Genomic DNA, 15,982 nt, shown 5'->3' with positions numbered 1-15,982 from the left:
CAGGGTTTTCAAACTGTTCTAAAGTGGCCTGACAGATGTAGGTGACACCCTAGAAGCTTTTTGTCTTTTAGCACATAGGCCATCTATGTACTATGTGGGAGATACTTGAACAGAATGGTCTGGAAGGTAAAGCATACACAAGGTAAATAATTACTCAGTAGTAATTTATTTATACTAGCTCATTTACATGGAACTGGGGCATTCTGTTTTCGTGCAGGTGTAATTCAGATGGTAAACAGCATTGTCTTGGACCAGCTACAATTCATTCACTTCTACAACTATTGATAATTCAAGCTCATGGCATGATCAACTTCTGTAGCATTACAGCAGCTAGTATCAGGTAAGTGGCTGCTCAGTGTTTAATACTTCTTAAACACATTAAGACACTCACTGTAAAACCAGGTATGCCTATACATACTGGGTATGCAAGTATTGATGCAACTGTGACACACAGGACACAATGAATGTTGGCAGGCCAGTATCTTGAGTTTTGTTACCTTTTTAAACATATATTAATGACTCCACTGTATCTTACTAGAACTTACCTCACCCACTAGCATCTCATAGATGAGTACACCAAGACCCCACCAGTCCACAGCTCTTGTATAGGAAGTTTCTGTCAGCACCTCTGGAGCAAGAAATTCTGGTGTGCCACAGAATGTGCTTGTTCTGTCTCCAAATCCCATTCCTGAAAAGTTAGTGAATGAAAAGCAAGAACTTATGGAACTTGGTTATAGCTGAAGTCACAGTAAATGTTTCAACACTTACTACATTCCCCCTTAGGCTATCTAAAAACTAAACAAGGAGGAGAGGCCACACAAACTGAAGAAGGAAATGGACTTTTCCATATCTTCCCCCTGCAATCAGGTTTGAGACACTGTAATTTCAGTTGCTACCTCTATTTTATGTCTTAATTGAAAGGTAGTTGCCAGTAATGGAATGCTTGAAACTACCATTCTATCATCTAGACTTCCTTTTTGGGATAAATGCTGCCCTTCTAGCTGTTACTATAGTTTGCATGTCATTTCCACATGCTTAGAGTTGCAACTATTTCAGAGTTAATCAGATAATGAATTTGTAAAAAGCAAGAGCAAGGTATGGATTATACAGTCTTAACATGTCTAGAATGAGGAAAACCACTGCTTTTTCTGCTAACTTGCAAAACACAGCAGTGCGCATTCTGAGTAAGCAGATACGATGAAGTAGGAATCAGAACAGGAGATGCACACAACTGAAAAAGTCAGTAAAAAAAACAGTGCTATGCTCAGAGGCTCCCACTATGTCCCTACTAAGGAACTTCCCCTTATCTCCACATTCATAGAGTCCATTTTTTCCTTCAAATGATAGAACATAAGGACACACGCTGCACATTTGGCAGACCAAAAGTCTCAAGGAACAGCCAAGAGTAAGACAGACTGCAGAATTCCCCTAGAAAGAAAATGTAAGGGCCAGTACCTTCTTTGCAAAGACCAAAGTCAGCAATTTTCACAAAGCCTTCTGTGTCCAGCAATAAGTTATCCAACTTCAAATCCCTAAATGAATATTTGCAAACAGAATTGCATCACTGATGTTCCTTCAGCACGATTCAGGATAGCTGAACTCCCTCTGTTGGGAACGGGTTAGTGACTACTTACCTATACACGATCTTGTGTTCATGTAAATACTGAAGTCCAAGAACCACACATGCAGCATAGAATCTGTTGAAAAAGTTGACGTGGAAATGGCAAGGGATTTTAGTCTTCCTTTTCAGAGTGCAAAGTCCATTATTATCAATCTTTTTTTATTAACCATCCTCTGAAGATTACTGATTGGTTTTTCAAATACAGATTACAAGGTCAAGAGTTTTTAAAGCCAGATGGCAAAGATGCTTAAACTTGCAGCTTTCAAGCTGTAGTATGTTCACTTGGCCTGGAGGATGAATTTTCTGTAGTATCTATTGCCAGGGCATTGAAGAATTTCCAGTTTGGCTTATTATTTCTTTTTGTGTTTTTTTAGCCTTGTCTGCCATTTTAACTTGTCATTTTGCTTTTTATGTAAATCTCTTTTTTTAGAAAGTATTACAGAAATTAAATATTTGTCATTTCTGAATTCAGTGGAGACTCAGGCACATTAAACCTGAATGTGTCTTCTTCTAAGACAAAGAGTTAGAATCTCTGACCCTTCTTAAAACTTAAGCAGTATTTACTGAAATGACGTGATGTAGAGGCATGCGGGGATCAAGCTCTTATCTGCTGAACAAAATACCCTTCACTTAATGCCACAAAAAGGGATGGATACTCACACTGCTCTGGGCTCAGAGAAGACATCAGTATGAATGTGCATCATCAGATCCCCACCAGCAGCATATTCCATTACAAAGCAAACGTGATCTTTGGTTTGGAAACAAGCAAAAAGGTTCACCAAGAAGGGATGTCTTACACTATTCACAGTTTCAAATATTCGCTTTTCACACATCAAGCTGCAAACAGAAAGTCAGCACAAATTTAAAGCTTTAAATAACAGTTTTTCAACTCGGAAACTATTGGCAAATGATACCTTACATTTTTTTCTCTAATATTCTTCTGGATAAGGCAAGAATGTTTTTTGTTTCAATACAGATTTTAATACTTGCTCACACAAGTTGATGCCAAGATTTCCAGTCACATTTGGCTTTCACCAGCGAACAAGGAAATCTAGCAGTCCATGAGAATTGTATCCTGCCAATTCTCCTTCCAAATACATTAAGTGGAAAACAGTATCGATACTAGAGACATCTAATTCTAGATTATTTCTCCTTAAGCCAATTGGTTGATTTGTACCTTATTCTTAGTGCAGTTACCTTTCTTCCTGCAAGTCAAATGAATATAGTCATCACTATTAAACAGTTGTAAAAGCACTTTCTTACACTAAAACTAGATAGCTTTGAACTGCCTCCTCACTTCCAAGCAAAGCAAAATCTGAGTTTTGAGCAGAAAGTAGAGCATAAACAGGATTTAAGGGAAAATATGATAGACAAAGTATGACAGTATGTTACAGGCTGAGAAAAACCATTATAGGGGTTTCTGCCACTAAAGAAAACAGTCATGGTCCTCATGAAACGTGACAGAATTCTATAGGATAACTAATTAGAATAAAAATTGCAACAGACCCTCACTGAGAAACAGGATCAGCTTCAAGTCACAGGCATGGTAGGAGAGGCACTAAGACTAATCAGTATTGCTGGGCTACACTACTCCTTCCTTGCCTCAGGAGGACTGCATGTCTGCAGTAGCCAAACAGGGAAATGACACCTTGTTCTGCCCTTTCCCTGAATTTAACTGCTGGTTGGTTAGGCTCACAATTGTGCTGCATGCAGAAAGAAACAGTTGATTTATGGAATCCATGTTACAAACTGACCTGTCCACTTCATCACGAGCGACAATATCTCCTTTCTTTAAGGCTTTAATAGCAAACATCTCATTTGTGTTTTTGTACTCTGCCAGCAGCACCTAAAACAGAAGATAAGGGATTCATTTATGAGCTATACCCAGTTTTTGATAAAGCCATGACATGTTATCACCTTTTGACATTTACCTTTCCAAAATGTCCTCTGCCCAGTACAGCACAACATCTGAAATCCTTCAGACTGAATTGAAATCGTTGTTGTGATCTATGTAAATGAAACAACAGTCAAAAATCTAGTTTAACTTTTAAGGAAGAGTATCTGAATCAACAACAAAACCAGTTCATTATTACCTTCTGTCTTCAGGCTCTCGGGTGTTGGTGTATTTTATGTCTGAATGGGGAGCACCAGACTCACAGATTATTTCAGGCTGGAGTTTTGGGACAATACTATTTCTGTCATTTTCAAAATCAAAAGTTGTTACTTCATCCTGTGAAGAAAAACAAGGCTAAAGATTTAAAACTGATTGTGAAGGCAAATGAATGCAGAAATTTTACTGGAGGCCTGTGAAATTTGTAACACAAATTTATCCAAGCTAAAATAGCAGACTTCAAGATGATACAGAGAAACAAGGTCTGAGTGATGAAACCTATTGTTTCAGCCATTCTGCTTTTTATAAAACCATTTTTTCTCTGAATACTGTTAATGACTTGGGGCTTTTGTTATTTGTGTAGGAACCAATGCCATGGAGAGTTAAACACACCAACTACAGAAACAGTTTGCCACCAAGAGTAATTGGAGCTTTTTGTAGAGACAATTCTGTACAGTAAGTTAGGGGGGGCATATGCTGAAACATAAAAGGAGAAATCCATCATAAAGATGCCAATACTGCAACCTTGTTAAACTGTAGAGGCCAAAATACTTAGTTACTTGCCTGAGATGGCACAGTAGGAGCCTTTATCTCAGAGGAAGACTCACATATTTCCCCAAGGGAAGATGCACGCGGTGGAGCAGGTGGAGGCTCAGGCTCAAGTTCAAAGTCCAACTTGGCTACAGCAGAGTCACTGGCAAGGGAATAAATAACTCCTCAGTGTACAGCAGTGATCATTTTACTGATATGAAAACCAATTTAAACCTGCATGTTACGTAGATTCCTCCTAAAACAAGTCTGCATGTAGATCTGTCTATAAAATGGATGAGCAAAATTAACCACTGAAAGGTCTGTAGTCTTGCAGGATAAACAGATTTGACATCCATTAGCACATAAGCATCTCACTGTTATTCTTATAAAGTACTTAAAACCAGTAGATATTCCCTACCTGGCTGGCAGTGTGAGCTCAGGAATGTTTGCATCAACCACTGGCCCAGTAGCAGGCACTGGTGCTTGAGGGCTGAAGGTGCCAGAGTGATTTACTGTAGGAATAGCTCTTCTCACCAGCCTTCCCCAAGTGGCAATGTTAATATTCATTTGAGGAGCTCTGAGAAATGTTTTGCCTATGGATATTGTGAAAAAAAGAAAACAGAGTGCAAGTCATTTCCTTACTTATTACCAAAAAAAAGCTCTAATTAAAAACATTAATTCATATTAATCAGTTTATGAAGAACAAACTGAATTTGTCACATTCCTTATAAGTTACTAATTATTCATTATTAACTGTTAATGCATAATAAGGAATTCTAAACCAAAAACATTTCTAAATGCAATGCCGTATCCTTGATTATCAACAGCTTTCTTCACAGCTAAATATTAGATCTCTGCATAAAAGAGATCACAAATCCATATATTTTTTTAAGCTTTACATGTTTATATTAAACAATCACCTTGCTGTTTTGAAAAGATTTTCTTCTGCCTCTGGAGTTTTGGTCTTCTTTCAATAACAGGATTAAAAAACGTAACCTGCAGTCAAATAATGGGTGTTAGAATTCAAGTTTCAGGACAAAATACATTCTTTAAAGTTTAAGAACAACTTCTTAAACTATTCTGCAATGTAATACTTACACTGTATAATATATTATATAATATATTGTTCTATAATAAGTATGCTCACATGCTCAAAAGAAACATCCTTACCTCTGCAAACAGAGTACCCTGGGGTTCAAGATAGAGACACATGCCATGCCGTTGGTTATCCAGGAAATCTTCCAACCTCAGGAACTTGACTGCACACAAAGATCTCCAGTCACGCCAATAAACAGAGATTTCCAATTCACGTGACTACAACAGGAAACATACACGCAGGAAATTACTTACTGGTGATTGTTCTGCAAGAGGTACCTCTGTGCTACTGTAAGATCAAGCAACTCAAGGACTGAGATGCAGAGCTGTTACTTCAAAGGAGTGCTACTTTTGGAGAAGTACCATAAAAATTCTGTGACATGGCTTTACTAAAACATCCAAACTACCTGATATTGGAATGTACTGACAAATAATGAGAAACTGATGATCCTTATAAGAATTTAAGCTTATCCATCACAGGCTAAAAACATATTATGACAATTTAGAGGCAGAAAACATAACATTTCTGGAGTGCCAGCCCAGCGTAACAGCTTAACTTCTGGGAGCTCATTCTGTTAAGGATGGGAATACTCACTCACATGTGCAGCAACAGAAAAGGAAACAGGCAACATATTGAAATTAATCTAAGAATTGACCATGGCTGTCAGTGAATTAAGAACACATTTTTACCCTGTCTAGTTCCAGTGTAAATTTCTGATCCCAGGACTGATTGGAAATAGGCTTCCAGCTAGTTTGACCAACCACAGTGTTATCCAGCTTCAGTACAGCACAGACTTCATCTGTAAGAAAGTAAAGCACACAAACTCAGCTTAAATCTTTAAGAAGATTTTTCCACAAACAAAAAATCTTCAGTAAAGTTCCCTTTAAAAAAAAATGTAATCTCATATTTAACTGGTTCTTGTGGACATAATAGTGTAGTTGTGCTTTTGCTCCTTTTCTTCTTAAACAGTTGAAGAAACAGCTAAGTTTAAAGCTTCAAATCAATGTAGCATTTTACATTACAGAACAGGGCATGCACATTGAAATATAAATGCATGAAAATAAGAGAAGGCAGAGTATACTGAACTGGACAAGTCGTCATTTTTCAGAAGGTTTCTGCTACTCCCACTTTTAATTTTACTGGTTCTGCCAATGAAAGACGTTCTGGCTTCATTTGGACTCCAACCAGGTAGCGTAATCGAGGTGGCTTTGGATCGGCCAGGGACATTTTCCAAGATATCCTGGCAGCCCATCAGCCTCACTTCCAGGGTACCTAGAACAAGACAGACAGGGATCTATCAGAGAGTTCTGTTACTGAGTAAACTAAGTGAATGAGTAATGTTGATTTATGGCAACAGCTCATTCTGATCCCCACAGGCTACAACAGAAGTATCAGATGAAATTAAAAGACAGATCTGAAACAAATATACTGAAAATAAGCACTAGAAGGCAAATATTTGGGACTCAACCTCCTAGAAGAAGCAGCAGGTCACCCAAATGACACCAAGTAAGTTTTTGTTGTGTCTCCAAAGTATCTTTGTTTCCTTCACCTCAGATCTGCCCTGGGTTCAAGCTATAGGCAGTGTCACTTCTTAAGAAGATAAATCTTGTTTCTTATTGGAATGATGGATCTTGTGGATGGGACAATAACAAGTTTCCTTGAGCTTTATATAACTAAGTAATATTGGATACATTGCTGCAGTAATTAAAATTAACATTCACTACTGAAACACATTGACTATGTATTTGTTTCCGAGGCATTCAGAAATCACATTTGTGTGCTGCATGCTAAAGTCAATTTCGAGTTACTGCATAATCTAAAAATCACTGAATTGTTCCAACTTCACTGAATTTGGATTTATAAAAGCTGAGACAAGACACCACTCTTCAGTTTTCTGCATCTTTACCCAAATGAGCTTTAGAAGCTGCTGTTCTAATTTAAGAGAGTTTCCTTCAACAGCACATACGAACGGTAGGCTTACCTCATCCTGTACAAGATAGCATCTCTAAAACTGTGACACCACTGCCACCAACAAAATTAACTATTAAAGTGGTGAAATCAGCCAGTTCATAATCATGCTGTCACCAGAAATGCAGCTCCCAAATACAGTGTTCTTACAGCACATGTACTTTTAAAGTTTCACAGTTAAGTACTCTCTTTTAACAGAAACTTAAGTCAGACTTGACCTAAAAATGATCTGGCCACATTACAGCCCACAGAACAGACATCAAGAAACCAAACAGAGAAGAAATCCCATCCTACAGGGAACTAACAGCTGTAAGTGACCTTTAAGTATTAGGTTATGAAGATAAAGAAATGCTATTGGCTCCCAAAACAGGATAAAAGAATACTTTATTCCCAACCTCTGTTTAGGGGGTGAAATAAATAAATACATAAATAAAAAGAAGAAAGGCTATAATCTTATATAAGGACAAAAAGATCTGTTGATGCACTTTAAAATGACATACACTGATCTACTTTTCACAAAGAGTTAGAGACAAAACACAAAGACACTGTTCACTTAAATCCAGTTCAATACAAAAGCTCTTTGTGCAGCCATTATGAAAGTGAAACTATGAAGAACACTTCACAAGCTTGTAACTCTGTTCTGATAACTCCATTAAACTGTTCATGTGCATCAGTAAATTACATTTAAAGAGGAATTATCTGTCACTACAATGCATCTGACTCATGATTATTATTATGCTTTTTACTCTTTACTACATGTCTCATTGAACCAAAATGGAGGACAAGAAGACTTGCTCCATTTTTTGTTATTGCAGAAGAGTTCCTCTTGTTTTAAACCAAAACCCCACAGTACTTCCCAAATAGATTCTGGTTTCAGTTATACATGTATAAGGAGAGTCACATTTGAATTACTGATTGTTTCTGTAATAAACTTACTCCATTAACAGTTACATCTAAAATGTTTTAGGAAACAAAACACCAAACCTATCTGCACTAGGAATTCTTATATAACCACTTATTCCATAAATTTAGCAAAGTCACATATTCCCAAGTAGTCAAAAGTATTTGTTTTTTCTTCAAGAACACTGGGAAGCAAATGTTTAAGAACTTTGTGAAAGCACGGTTCATCTCTTGTAACAGTTTACTTCCTCCGAAGAGCAATTCCAGGTGAACACAAACTATGAGAAGTTCTTAAGTCTCATCTATAATGTACTGTTCCCGCACATTAAGCTAAGTTTCAAACCTCAAAATAATCCACATTTAATTGCAAGGCAAACAATTCACACCAGTGAATAGAGGCTTCAGTAGTTCCATGTGTGCTTCTTAGGATCTTCCTCTTTGGTTTAGGAAGAGAAGACATGCTTTGGTATCACAAATATCACCTTCTAGAAAGCCAGCGTGGTCCAGTGGGTAAATAAGGACTGGGCAAAAAGCTGGGTGCCTATCTCCAGCTCTGCCACTGACTTATTATATGATCAGGGCAAGTCACTTAACCTTTCTGCAACTCAGCTGCCCCTTTTGTAAAATGGGGATAATTTTACCCACCGTTTAACATTCTTGATAATAAAAGATGAAAGGCATTAGGTAAATGCTAGTAGTACCATTCCATAGTGACCTAACTTCATTTTTTCAATAGGATTATAAAAAGGCCAACAAATCAATCAAAGAAACTTATCTGCATTGTTTTAGTACACAGACACTTGGAAATTCTAAATGCCTTTGTCTAGGAAAAGAACAGTGAAATATGTCCAGAAAGAAATAAAGCTGGCATTAAAGCCCTGTCCTAAACCACTAAATAAAGTCAGAAAAAAAAAGGTTCCATAAATCTTACCTGTTAAAGCTGCTGGTTTGGACAGCGTACTATACTGGTTCTGAGTAGATATTACACTTTGACGAGGACTTAACGTAGGCGAAGAGACCAATGAAAGCTCCTCTATAATAATACTGCTTTTGGGATGGTTTTTAGGAAGTTCATTCAATCTCTGTTCCAGTGAATACTTCAAGAGGTCCAACTTCTGGCTTGATTCATTAAATCTTGCTTGAGCCTTCTTAGAACAAGAAAAAATAATGAAATATTTCATATCTTTTTTGCCTTGAAAGCATTTAAAATAAAGTATCAGAAATTGTAATGACGTAAATTACTTCTGAGAGTGCCTTTCTGTCAGTGACCTTCCCAGATCCAAGTAACTTCATCACATTCTTTGCACCTTCTGCTACGGCATACTCTATCCTAAAGTGATGCCGTAATTCTTCCATTCGGAGCTCAAGAGGGCTTATCACAGGTTTTGCTGTAAAGAGATACAAGCAATCTTCAATGAAGACCATGCCCAAGTTTAATTTCTTTAATAGTAACTCTTCCCCCATATAATCAGAGGGCAGAAAACAAGAAAAAAGGGGAAAAAGAAGCAAGATGCTGATTTGATATTAAAAAAAAAAAAAGCTTAAAGTTTGACATAAAAGCAACAGTGAGCTTTTAAGCATTTGCATTTGAAGGAAGAAATAACTGATCAGGGCATCAATCCAATAACTAGGTGCTACTCCTTGAAGAGCTGTGATTGCTAATGGATGTGAGAGAAGAAGATAGCTTGAGTAAAGGGACAAAAGCCATCACTCAGCTGGCAAGAAGGAGGTTTTGAGACTTCCACGTTTCTGAACCATGCTCCGAGGATTAATCTTTCAAGCTACTCTGCAGCTAAGTAGATCCCTGATTGCTTTCTGATAATCCTTCTGCTTCACACGAAATCCCAGGGAATCTGGCTTCTGCCAGCACAGAGAATGTAAGAGGTTTCATATGCTGCCTTCCCCCGTTGGTTTGGGTTAACCATTGTAACGTACACTCCTTACGCTGTCTAGAACAGAACTAGAAAGTTTCCTGGATACATTAATTTCTGTTTAAAGCTTTAAGAGCAGTAGCAATGCAAAAAGACATCTGAAAGTCCCTTCTAGCTAGAATACATTTCTTCTACTTCTTTTGAACTTACAATGTATGTAATACATGGGCTAAGATGGGGTACTAAAAAAAATGCCAGAAGTGTCCTAAAAGTGTAAAATCAGCAAAAATTAACCCCTGTCTCACACTTGCACACACACACAAGCTTTTCACTATCTAGGATATATCCACGGCCTGATTACAAGGTTCATCGTACAACTTCAATACTAAGAAATGCATACAAATAAAGTTCAAGGTTGGAGATGTGCTTATATGCCCACAATTTTATATTCCACGCACACTATAGTGCAGGGGTAATTTTTATTTCTTAATTTTATTTAAAGACTTCCAAAGAAATGCAAGTTTAAAACTATTTCTGAAATGCACCATGAATATTTCAAGACATTTTGACATCAGTTTTTTTTCTTTCAAGTTGTTTACTACTTAGTCTAGCCTAAATACCCATAAAGACAGCCAAAATTCACCTCCATCTGTGCTCTCATTACTAGTAAGGTCAATCTCTTTAAGTATAACAAGCAGGCTTTGAACCTGTGTCAGATTTTGGCTTTTAGGATAGTGAAAAGATTATATGCCTTACAGGAAATTACTAGTTCTTGTTAAGATAAAGCACACATGAAGGGAGAAAGCAGGACCATAAAGCAAAAATGGACTGCATAAGGCATGAAAAGGACGATGAAGAGAGATTGTATGTCTCTTCATTAAGCTTGAGGTAATTTGCTTCAAGTGAGATGTATCTGGCATCCTAGCACACACAATTGTTTGCCTGGTCTCCAGTTATTTTTGGCTCATGTAGACTCTGTCCAAAAGTACTGCTAGAAATTTATGGTAACACTGCTTGCATATGGGTACACATCTATGTGACATCCTGAAGTTAATGATTCCATATTTCATTTCTACTCACTCACCATTATCAAAAGCCAATTCATTGGTCTGCACTGCCTGAAGAATCTGCATCCTTATAACTTCTATTTTTGTCTTGCTGTCCTGGAGCATCTGCTGAGCTGTGGCAAGAAGTTTTCGATCCTATTAAAATGAACAAATAAATTAAAATTATAAACTCTTCATGGAACAAAACACGTTGAAAGCTTCAAAACCAACACACTCTAAGAACATGAACTAAATGTATGCAGTTCATTTGGTATAGCAGACTGATACAACTAACCACATTAGGGTATTAGTGGAAATTAAGTTAGGATAGAGTTAGTTATGGTCAATTAAAGACTATAAGCTACTTCCATGGAAACTATCTCTTTAAAGCTGAATATAGGATGCATGATCTAGCAACATTACATGTGCAGATTAATACTTTGTGAGCTGATACTAAAGAAAGGATATTATGTGCAAAATACCTTCACCTTCTGAAGGACTCAAATTTACTGTATGATGAGAGCTCTTCTAACAGACAAAATTGCTCAACTAAATACATACAAAAATTACTGTACTAATTCAGTTGAGCTGATACTCAATTTTGAAATTAGAAATAGGAAGTTAGCTTACATAGCACATTCTAAATAAGTCTGCTATATGTTTTCCTGAACAAATCAAAGCTGAAGATTGTTTTGCATTAATAAATACATAATACATGAGGGTTACTTAGCTATCTCATCAGCAACGTAAGAGTGCAGTACTTTTCATCTAAATGAGGCTAACTAATTTAGAAGAGAACCTTTCTGAAGATGAACTTTCAAACTAGCTGATAATACCATTTTCTATCTTCCAGCTACTGGGGAACTGATTTACAATGGCTTGTCAAATCGTTCCTGGCTGTAGAACTGCTTCTATGGTTGCTGCATGGTGCTCTCCCTGTGTTCTGGGAATTACCAGGTAACTTAAAGGTGATCTGACTTGCAGTAAGAACAAAAATAGGGGTATAAGAAAATGTAAGGCAGTCTATCTGTCCTGTCTGTGCAGTACTAATCAATCACAGTAATTAACAGTAGTCAGTGAAGATGGGCATCGCACTTGTTATAGCCCAAAGGCTATATTGGTTATGAGTTACATTCTGTAGGGCACTCTATAACCTCATGAATAAGGTACTTTCCCACGGACATGGTTTCACTTAGATTTTTAAATTCTATAACAAAGTTATGATTTATTTAAGAAGCTAAATTCAATTCTTCTCCTTTCTGCAACCATGACAAAGAACTGCAGTGTAACACAAATACCCAGAGCTAGAAATACTAACACTACCAAGAAACTGCGAGGAAAAAAAACCCCAGTATGCTGGGAAGAAAAATCTACCTTCAGAGCTCCTCTATGACCTTGCATCTAATGTAGGTTACAAGCAACTTTAGAATCCTGTATTAAACCTTATCCATGCATCATTCCAGTGCTGTGTTTCTTGGTCTGTATCTTCACTTTTATCTCATTTTTGATCTTGCTCCTCTTGATTGTCCCTCATATCCTCTTACTGCAATGGATTTGCTTGCGCAGGGGCAGTATCAGCCCTTCAATGTGTAGAATGAAGACAATTCAGGATTATAGAGATAGCCTTATGTTTTCAAGAGACAGAAAATCCCATCCTGAGAACCAAATGGATGTGCTATACTCAGCAGGTCTTTTAGCACTGAAGGCTGAATACAAAGCACTTCAAGGTATCTCCTGAGCATAGAAGGACTGACACTGCCCGAGAAACTGATGTGCAAAGCTGTCGTGGGATCTTAGAGAATCCACACAAGTCCAATCAAAGATGATCAGTATCTGAAATGCTTCAGTCCAAACAGATTGAGCTGAATGTTACTGAAGCAAGTACAGAGGGAAAACCTTCCCATGAGATGATGGGTTTATTACTATTAACAGACTGCTTTCTCATTTTTAGGAAACAAATGATGACCTCCCTCCATCAAATTTAGGCCTGAAAATAATACAACCAAATTTGAAAGCAGATCATACAGTACACTTGAATAAAGGTCATGACAGAGTTTAACATGTTTAAAAGGTCCTGTGACTACTTTTTAAAGAACTCTGGATTACCAGGGTTGGATTCACACTGGGAATTTCCTGCCCCTTTTGCCCACCTCATCCAGACACTTGAGTTGCTTTAAGCTCTTATTTTAAAACATAATCACCATGCTCAAGCCTACAGGTTAAACCTGCCAAATTAACTCACTGCTGAGTATTAAGAACATGAGAGAATGAATACGCACCATTTCCACCCTGTTTGTTGAAGCAGCTGGCAATGCTTTTTGTGTTTTCCAGCTTGCTCTTCCCAGCCCAGTTACTATATACACCCAGGCTGGTAGGCCGATTTAAGCACTTACCAATTGCAAATACAAGATTCAATCATCAGTTTTAATTACATGTCTCAATCTTAGAGCAAACCAGAATTTACCCTTTTTACTTAGTCTGATCAAAGCCTGCCTCCAATGTCTACTATTACAGCCTGAGTGTTTAGTTAAGTTTTTTCAGGCTGCTATAAGCTTACTTACTGAGGGTTTATTAGGAACATAACTCATGTATGTCTTTTGATCCAGTTGGGTCAGCTGGTTATTATTTTTAAGTGTACCTGATGTTAAGTACATGGCCCCAGAGGTTGTAGACTCCAGGCTTTCCAAGAGCTAAGGGACTACAGTGCATGGACAGCATTCCCAGGCCCTTAGTCATAAGGTGCACTCCAGATACTGTTTCTATCTGCCCCAGGCTAGTAGGGCACAGGTCACTTTCAGATAAGACTGCCATCGTACCAGCTGGTTCCACAGAGGTGCTGCAGGGACAGAATGAGCTTGATGACACCTACAGTCCCACCTAACCTCATTTTCTCATAGTCTAACCTCATTTTTCTGGGAGTGAGCAACATCCACTGTCATTTTTCCCAAGTCTAAGTCATACAACAGGTAGATACACAGTGATCTGCTTCTCCACCACTCCCTATCAGAAATTGACTCAAATACACAAGGTTTCTCCAACACTTACTGGTTAAATTCATAGATTTCTACTCTTCAAGGCAAACACTTCTTCTCACTGACCTAGCTAGGTGTTGGCTCCCTCAGTCAAGAACTTAAAGCATTTCAGTTTTACTCACTACTCTCTGGACACAGGAACAACTAACCAAGCTACTACACAGTGTTAGATCTCAGCCTGTTTCCCATTAGCTTGGAAATTCATCTCCTTAATGATTTAGTAAAAGTAAGTGGAAAGCACAGGTAATGTGTAACTAATGAAGGATGAAGGAGCAGTTGAGGATCCCCTTTTTTCTATTTGAGAATCATGACTCCCTTACACTCATAAAATATATGTTGGGGAGGTGATGGGGTGATGTGTTTCTGGGTTCGTTTGGTTCTGTTTGTTGTTTTGGGGGGTTATTAGCATGTAGTTTTTCCCCCCCATATGAAAGGTTGGGCTTGTCTTTCAGTTGAGTTAAGGGACTCAGACTATGCTGAATGTTACCACATAGTTTGGACTATGCAATGAGTAAAACCCATTTAGGGGTTAACAAACACTTCTCCCTGACTCCTTGGAGAGCTTCTGGTACTACTGAGAAAGAAAGCAAGCGAGCATGTGTTTAAAATTCAGATCTAGAAATAAGAGTGCTTTTATTTTTAACCTCTTGACGCTACCAGATGCTACCTCTAGAATATCACACTTCTGTAAAAAGTAGTATACTATATATATACACACGTAAGCGTATCTTATGTGCATGCATAGTAATGCAGATTACAACAACTTTATCAGGATACAACTCTATGACCATCTCAGAAGCACACTAGCAATTCTGTATAATAAATCTGTGTAACTATCATACATGTTACAACTTTAAACTAATAGGGGTTTTGTTTGTTAGGGGTTTTTGTTTAGTGGAGCTAGGAAAAAGCATGAGGTACCAGTCACTGGCATGGCAAGCTTTGCTGCTCAGTGAATCGCACCCAATGAAAGATTACTAGGTGTACTAAATTTAGTAAGTCGGATTTGTTATTTAGGTTGAACTGCATGTGGACAAATTGATCAATCACTTGAGTGGGTATCAAACCACAACAACAACAACAACAAAAAAAGGGATAGGAATTTGCAGCAGGTTTGACACAGCCATTTAACAACAAATATACCCCAAAGTACTGAAATTGCATACTGTTCATATATTGCACATTCACACCACAGCAATATGAAAATCCACAGGCATTTTATGGTCTTTAAATTCCAAAGCCTTACCTTTGAAGAGCCATTTGAGTACATCTGTATCATATTTTCTGCTCCCTGTTTTACCTTCAGTTCTATATCCAATTGCTTCTTTAAGGCCATCAATCTGTTGTTAGTAGAAAAACGAGGATCGCTATTTGGAGTATCAGGAGTCCTGGGACAATCTGGGAATGAAAGGTAAGATGTAATGTGTGCAGGAAAAAGGAAAGGAAAAAGAATAATAAAACCAACCCACCCCAAATCCCACCCTAAGTTCTATTCTATGAAGTTACAGATTAATCAAAGCTGGAACATCATACTTAAGTATTAACACTGACCCTCTTGTCCAGAGCTACTTTGCAGCAGCACTGCAAATGCGCCTTAACATGAAAAGCCTCCTGAAAGCCTGGTGACTCCTACACATGTCCTAATTCACATGAATCACTTCCGGGAGTGCTACAGTAGGCAGGTTTGCAGCAAGGTCTACTTTCGTTTCAAAGGAGATTTCTTTCCTCTGGAATGTCTTGAGTCAATTAGAAGTGCGGTTTCCCACTGAGCTTTCTTATGCTCCGATTTCAAATCCAAGTGTTTTAA

At 37.8% G+C, this 15,982-nt stretch overlaps 1 protein-coding gene across 3 annotated transcripts in view; it reads right to left on the bottom strand.

The window, feature by feature from the left end:
* The window catches only part of PKN2 (protein kinase N2), a 50,455-nt gene that overhangs the window by 4,119 nt on the left and 30,354 nt on the right, over positions 1-15,982 (bottom strand). The window contains exons 1-18 of one of the 3 annotated variants that reach the window (XM_031046710.2): positions 15,727-15,794; positions 15,422-15,573; positions 11,182-11,299; positions 9,469-9,614; positions 9,158-9,374; positions 6,445-6,630; positions 6,048-6,157; positions 5,433-5,576; positions 5,183-5,258; positions 4,681-4,855; positions 4,296-4,425; positions 3,715-3,851; positions 3,553-3,628; positions 3,376-3,467; positions 2,282-2,458; positions 1,635-1,697; positions 1,456-1,532; positions 546-688 (exon numbers count right to left, since the gene is read on the bottom strand). In XM_031046710.2, the coding sequence (XP_030902570.1) occupies positions 546-688; positions 1,456-1,532; positions 1,635-1,697; positions 2,282-2,458; positions 3,376-3,467; positions 3,553-3,628; positions 3,715-3,851; positions 4,296-4,425; positions 4,681-4,855; positions 5,183-5,258; positions 5,433-5,576; positions 6,048-6,157; positions 6,445-6,630; positions 9,158-9,374; positions 9,469-9,614; positions 11,182-11,299; positions 15,422-15,511 (2,157 nt within the window). In that variant the 5' untranslated portion in view covers positions 15,512-15,573; positions 15,727-15,794. Of the gene's footprint in view, positions 1-545; positions 689-1,455; positions 1,533-1,634; positions 1,698-2,281; positions 2,459-3,375; positions 3,468-3,552; positions 3,629-3,714; positions 3,852-4,295; positions 4,426-4,680; positions 4,856-5,182; positions 5,259-5,432; positions 5,577-6,047; positions 6,158-6,444; positions 6,631-9,157; positions 9,375-9,468; positions 9,615-11,181; positions 11,300-15,421; positions 15,574-15,726; positions 15,795-15,982 lie in introns of those variants that run through there. The other 2 variants (XM_031046709.2, XM_005146529.3) reach the window with 2 other exon arrangements.

This window comes from Melopsittacus undulatus, chromosome 6, assembly GCF_012275295.1.
Source record: "Melopsittacus undulatus isolate bMelUnd1 chromosome 6, bMelUnd1.mat.Z, whole genome shotgun sequence".
Taxonomy (NCBI): domain Eukaryota; kingdom Metazoa; phylum Chordata; class Aves; order Psittaciformes; family Psittaculidae; genus Melopsittacus; species Melopsittacus undulatus.
The sequence above is the reverse complement of the archived record's forward strand: the minus strand, read 5'-3'. Positions and strand labels throughout refer to the sequence as shown.